The sequence below is a fragment of the Terrapene carolina genome, unplaced genomic scaffold (genome assembly GCF_002925995.2).
Source record: "Terrapene carolina triunguis isolate 2854851 unplaced genomic scaffold, T_m_triunguis-2.0 Scaffold17912, whole genome shotgun sequence".
Classification (NCBI taxonomy): Eukaryota; Metazoa; Chordata; order Testudines; family Emydidae; genus Terrapene; species Terrapene triunguis.
The window spans coordinates 1-6,075 of NW_020682263.1; the positions used below are offsets into that span (position 1 = coordinate 1).

At 66.7% G+C, this 6,075-nt stretch overlaps 1 protein-coding gene across 3 annotated transcripts; it reads left to right on the forward strand.

Moving 5' to 3' along the window:
- Positions 1 to 43: 43 nt before the first annotated feature.
- On the forward strand, positions 44 to 5,775 carry KHK (ketohexokinase). 3 transcript variants are annotated; one of them, XM_026661839.2, is made up of 6 exons: positions 45 to 198; positions 1,184 to 1,300; positions 2,790 to 2,924; positions 3,014 to 3,148; positions 4,643 to 4,715; positions 5,581 to 5,775. In XM_026661839.2, the coding sequence occupies exons 1-6, from the start codon at positions 107 to 109 to the stop codon at positions 5,758 to 5,760; spliced, it is 732 nt and encodes a 243-aa protein (XP_026517624.1). In that variant the 5' UTR covers positions 45 to 106; the 3' UTR covers positions 5,761 to 5,775. The 3 variants fall into 3 exon arrangements, with proteins under 3 accessions (XP_026517626.1, XP_026517624.1, XP_026517625.1); XM_026661841.1 differs by lacking the exon at positions 3,014 to 3,148 and having other exon boundaries at positions 44 to 198; XM_026661840.1 differs by lacking the exon at positions 2,790 to 2,924 and having other exon boundaries at positions 46 to 198.
- Positions 5,776 to 6,075: the final 300 nt, after the last annotated feature.

Here is a 6,075-nt window from a genome sequence, read left to right on the forward strand (position 1 = left end):
GGGAGCCGGAGGGGGGGGCAGGGGGTAGGTGCCCGGGGAGCGGGAGCTGGAGGGAGGGGCAGGGGGTAGGTGCCCGGGGAGCGGGAGCCGGAGGGGCAGCCCATCCATGGAGGAAAAGCGCATCCTGTGCGTTGGCCTGGTTTGCCTGGACATAATCAGTGTGGTGGACGTGTACCCGCCCGAGGACACGGACACCAGGTACGGGGGGCTCGGCTCCCTGGGGACTGCAGCACCGTGGGGAGGCTGGATTGGGGGCACAGAGGGGCTGAGTGGGCTGGGAGTGTTGGCCGGTCCAGCCCCTGGGCTGCAGGCTCTGGGAGCCCTGCGCCAGTCCCACGAATGGGCAGGGGGGGTTGCCTTTGCCAGTCACAGATAACGTTCCCGGGGCCCTTCCCCTGGTGTGGTTCTAAGCCTCCCCAGCTCAGTTTTCCAGCTGGGAGGGGTGAGGCGCAGGGGGGCTGGGACTTAGGGACGTGGGGCTGGAGGGAAGGGACTTCCCGAGCATCCTGGCCAGGCCCTCAGCAGGCAGCCCCGTCACACCAGCTCCAGCTCAGACTGTCTGGGTTGTTCTCCCCGCCCCCCTCAGGAGCCTGGCGCTGGGCAGGGTAAGATCGGGGGGTCTGCCTGCCAGGCCCATGCTCAGACACTAGCCCCAGGCCCTCTCTGGGCCAGGAAAATCCAGCCGGTGTTCAGGTGGCTGGAGAGTACCCAGCTGGCAGGAGCAGGACCTGGCGGGGCCAGCAATGGGGCTCTGGCCAGCAGGGAATCCGGGCGCCCTCTCGACCGTCTAGAAATGGCTTCTCCTGCAGCCCGACTTCCCGGGCAGAGCAGCGCAGACCCCTCGGGCCCCGGGTGCCTCCGACCTGCTCCCCCTGTGCGGTGCCAGCCTAGCGCACTGGCCGCGGTGCTGCCCTGGGAAGCCAGCCCCAAGTGCTCCCTGCATGAACAGTCCTCCGATTAAACTGGCTGCCCTGGCACGTGGGCCTGGGGGTGGCATGAGCTTCCTCTGCCCCACCCCACGCCCGTCAGCCAGCAGGGAACCCCCGGCTGGCTCTGCGATCCCACGCCCAGCTAACTGCCCTGTTCCAGCGTGTGGATCCCGCCAAGCAGGAGCGACTGGGGCCAGTGCAGGGCTGGGAGCCTGGTGCCCGGCCACGCCCTGCCATGGCTGTCTGTCTTCTAGGTGCCTGTCTCAGCGCTGGCAGCGGGGTGGCAATGCCTCAAACTCCTGCACCGTGCTGTCCCTGCTGGGGGCGCCCTGCGCCTTCATGGGCTCGTTGGCGCCCGGACACGCAGCAGAGTAAGTGATGGACCTGGTGCGGGGGGGGGGGGTCTGCGGATCACCGTGCCCGCAGTGAGGTGGGAGCCGGAGTGCTCAAGCCAGCACAAGTATCCTGCCATGGGCACAGCTCAGGGGACCATTATGCACCTTGGCAGGTGGCCTGGCCCCCAGCACACTGGACTGAGAGAATCCTTCCTTCCAGGTGACAGGGCCCAGCACGTTGGGGGCGGGGAGCCCGCAGGCAGGACCGTCCCTTTCCGGGAAGGGGAGACGTGACGCCTCCGCTGACCACGGGGGCTCTGGCTGCCTCCTTGTGCTAGGGGAGGGGGGCGGATCAGACCTGGGGCTTCCTTTACCCTGTTTTGTGGACTCTAAAGGCTTGTGACCCCTGGGTTCCTACCCGGCCTGCGCTGGCACCCAGGGCCGGCGCTGGCATTTTTGCCGCCCCAAGCAGCCAAAAAAAAAAAAAAGAAGCAACCCCGCCCCGCGGCCCCCCCCCCGCCCCCTCATTCTACGGCGGCAATTCGGCGGCGGGTCCTTCGCTCCGAGAGGGGTGACGGCCCCGCCGCTGAATTGCCGCCGAACGTGCCGACCCCCTCTTCATTGGCCGCCCCAAGCACCTGCTTGCTACGCTGGTGCCTGGAGCCGGCCCTGCTGGCACCCCCCAGCTGGGCTCCATCCGGCCTTTTCCCACTGGCTGGGCTGTCCGGCTCCTCGGCCGCACTGCCCTCACTTGGGGTCTGCGTTTCCAGCTGGCAAGGGGGGCCGGGGGCCGGGGATCTGCTGCAGCGTCGGCAGGGGGTTAGCGTGTGCTGCTGCTTTTCTAAAATCCACATCTGCTTGCTAAGTGGTGTGACCAGCTGCCATTTTGGTGTGATGCGTCCATGCTCTCCTGGTGGTCCCTGTGAATTACATCGCCATGGAAACAAGATGAGAGGGTTCCCCTGGGTCCCATCCAGCCTCTTCCCCTGAGACTAGGGGACACAAGATCCTCAGGCTGTTCTCCAAAGCATCACCCAGGAGAGTGGGTTTATCCACAACCACAGGGCCCGTAGGGAGACCCCCCCCTCTGGCCCCATCTCCCTGCTGGGGAGTGACGGAGCCCCCAGCCCTTCCTGGGGAGACACCCCCCCGCCAGACCCATCTCCCTGCTGGGGAGCAACGGAGCCCCCAGCCCTTCCCAGGAGACACCCCAACACCCCTGCCGGCCCCATCTCCCTGCTAGGGAGTGATGGAGCCCCCAACCCTTCCTGGGGAGCCCCTCCCCTTGCTGGCCCCATCTCCCTGCTGGGGGGGTCTCTGGAGAGTCTTTCACCCCTGCTCCCGGTTGTAGCCTGGGTGCCGCGCTGGCTGATCGTGGTCTGTGGGGCTCCCAGTGCAGTGGGGCAGGTTTGCTGGGGACTGACTGGGCCCCCAGACCTGCTGTCTCCCCTCCAGCGCCCAGGCACTGCAGGGCAGCGGCTCTCCCATCCCGCGCTTAACCCTCTCTGCGCCCCCTCCCCGGCAGCTTCGTCCTGGCCGACCTGCGGCGCTATGCAGTGGAGCTCACCCACCTGGTCCCGCACCCCGAGAGCTCCTTCCCCACCTCCATCGTCATCAGCAGTGCGAGCAGGGGCACCCGCACCATCCTGCACACAAACAGGTGCGTAGGGGCCGTGCCCGGCGCCCGCTGTGCCCGCCAGGATCTAACCCCTCTCTCCCTCCCCCTGTTCTCTCCCCTCCCCTGCTAAGTTTCATCGTGGCGGACTTCCGACGCAGGGGTGTGGACGTAGCGCAGGTGGCGTGGCAAAGCCAGGGGGACACGCCGTGCGCCTGCTGCCTTGTCAACAGCACCAACGGCTCACGGACGGTCACGCTCTATGACACGTAAGGCCGGGCACATCCGCCGAGCCGTCGCGCCAGTCCCCCCTGGCAGGCAGGCGGCTCCCGCGGGGGGAACCCCAGTGCCAGGCCCTTGGGCCCTGCCTGTCACGGACGGGGGCTCGGGGGCCTGTGCCCTCAGGTCTCGCCTCGGCGCTGCCCCGTCAGAGGGGACCCATCCCGCATGGCTGATTGATTCATTCACTGATTCTGCACGCAGACGCCAATCAGCTGCGCCAATGCTAATCCTGGCTGACCAATCAGCACCCGGTAATTTCACTGCCATAATCGGCACATCTCAATCTTGTCTTCGGAGGAGGGAGGGAAATCTGCATGTGTGACCCCCGCTGCCTCCCCAGGGCTTATGGGGGGTTGCCCTGTGACTCTTTGCAGGTGGTAGGCGTACAGAGGGGACCCTGTGCCACCCCGTGCCGCACCTTGGGCTGGCCGCTGTAGCAGTGACCTCCCTGCGCTTGCAGGGCTGTCAGGGCCTTTCACTGGGTCCCCTCTGCCCGTGGGAAGGGATGCTCCCTTGGGAATTCGCCCGGCCCACACCAGCCCCGTCCCTCCATTTCCTGGCGGGTGGTCTGGTGCGCTTGGACCAGGGCTGGCGGGCTGGGGTGCCCCTTGCTGCCTGCCCCTCGGGGTGAGCCCCGTCTTTGTGGGGCCGCTCAGCTCGGCCCGGCCCAGCGCATTAGAACACACGGGAGAAGGCATCAGCACAGGAGGGGAGCAGAGGAGATCCCGCCCCCCCCAGTTAACACAGCTCCTGTATGGGGCCGTCTCTCCTGCCCTGCTGGGACCAGGCGGCAGGACTTTGCCCTGGGACCCTGTTAACCTTTTGCTGGCAGGAGGGTCGAGCTGGGATCCAGCAGCCGGAGAAGTGGGAGAGGGGGTTAGTGATTCACAGGGGCTCGGTGCCACTGAGCTCTGTTCCCCTCGTTGAAGGGTGTCCGCATCTCTGGGATCAAAGTCTGGCTGATGCCCTTTGAGATCAGGCCAGGGTCTCCTGCCTTCGTCCCCTCTGCCAGAGGCTGTGGTTAATCATTGAATGGGTGCCTGGTTACCTGGCTGGGTGTGAGCCCGGCTGGGCAGAGTCCAGCCCCTCAGAGCCCCATACTGTCACAACCTTCTGCCCCGTTGCTTGGCCTTCGTACCCCACCAGGAGCCCTGTATGGGCAGGGGCCTTGCCAGCCGAGCGTGCAGAGGGAGCAGGGCACCATGGTGTCCTCTGGGGCAGGCTCCCCCTGTGCAGGCGAGCAGGCCAGGGGGTCTGTGCGAGTGCCCGCAGGCCATGCCATGTGTTGGGCCCCACTGCCTGGGAGCTGCACTCCCCACCTGCTGGGGCCGCTAGCCCAGATTCCCCAGCGGCTCGCTGACTGCAGGGGCTAAAGTCGCCCCCCGTCCCTCTTAGCCCTAACCTCTCTGCTAGCAGGGGCCCCATGCACCCGCCCTCTGACTCCCCTGTGTTCTCTCCCCCCCGCCCCTCCCGTGGGTTAGAAACCTGCCAGATGTGACAGCACAGGATTTTGAGCAGGTCGACCTCACCCAGTACAAGTGGATCCATTGGGAGGTGAGTCCCCCCTCGGCCGGCGAGGCCCCCCATTCTGCCATTGACTGTTCAGGGGCTCCCCAGAGGGGCCTGGCGCTGCCCTAGCGCAGGGGTGGGTCCCTACCCCAGGCAGTGCCCGGTGTGAGGAGGCGAAGGCAGACGCAGGCCAGAGGAGTGGGATGGCACATACATGGGAGTGCTGCCCAGCCCAGGGGCCATGTCATGGTGGCACCAGGAGCTGAGATGAGGAGTGGGCCAGGCAGCGGGCTGGTGAGGAGTGGAATAGGGCTGGGGTGGCCAGAGAGGGGTGGTTACGGTAGCCCCGCAGGAGACGAAGGCATGGCCAAACACTCGCTCATTGGCACAGAAAGGAAGGGGCGGCTCGGAGTCGCAAGGGGGTGGCAGCAGCAGCAGGATTTAGTGACGGAGGGGCCTGAGTGACCTGGAATAGAGACTGGCCCCCGTGCTTCTGGTTCGGGGCTGGGAGTCCTGGAGGTGGGATGGGAGGCAGATGCGCCGGCTTGCTGCTCTCTGCTCTACACTTCCCTCTTCGCAGGCTGCTCCGCGCGGGACCTTGCTCCTGAGTGGCCGGGTGTGGATGCTGTTATCTGGACTGAGTGCTTGGTGCTGGGTAGCCCTGTGTAGACAAGCCCCAATTGCTCGTGCTCACTCCCGTTCTGTGGCCACATGGCCCAGCCCAGCCCACCTTCCCATGCAGCACAAGCTGCCGGGTGGCTTAGGCTGGGGTCTGCACTGAGGCGCTGCTTCGCTAGTCCATGCCGTGGCACCCAGCCCCAGGCCAGGCTGGCGTGCTGTGCCCAGGCCCGTGGGCGCAGGGGGTCAGGGATACTGCCCTGGCCTTGCTGAAAGCTTGTCCTGCTTCCAGGGCAGGAACGCTGCGGAGCAGGTGAAAATGATCCAGCGCGTGGAGGAGTATAACCGGACCTGCCCAGCCCACCAGAGAGTCTCTACGTCAGTGGAGGTGGAGAAGCCCCGAAAGGAGCTGTACCAGCTCTTCGGCTACGGAGACGTGGTAGGAAATAATGGGGCACGTCCCCGCCGCTGACCCTCTTCCTGGGTCCTGGCATCCCCTGCCCCTGGGGGCAGCTGGGGTCAGGGGGTCACGGCTGGGGGAGGGCAGGGAGCTTGGCTCTCCCAGCCTGTCCTGCTGGGGGGCCCTGCTGCCTGGAGGGGGCCCCCATGGGGGGGAGGTGTCACGACCAGAGCAGGGCCCCTGCGTGGGGGGGAGCCGGAGAGCAGCACAGCTGGGGCCTGCCCCCTGGGGGCGCTGCAGGGGGCCCAGCCCCGCCCACACCCAGGGGACAGGGCATTTCCTCTGGGCAGCTGGCTCGTTCTCTATGGTATGTGCACTGGGTGGGGG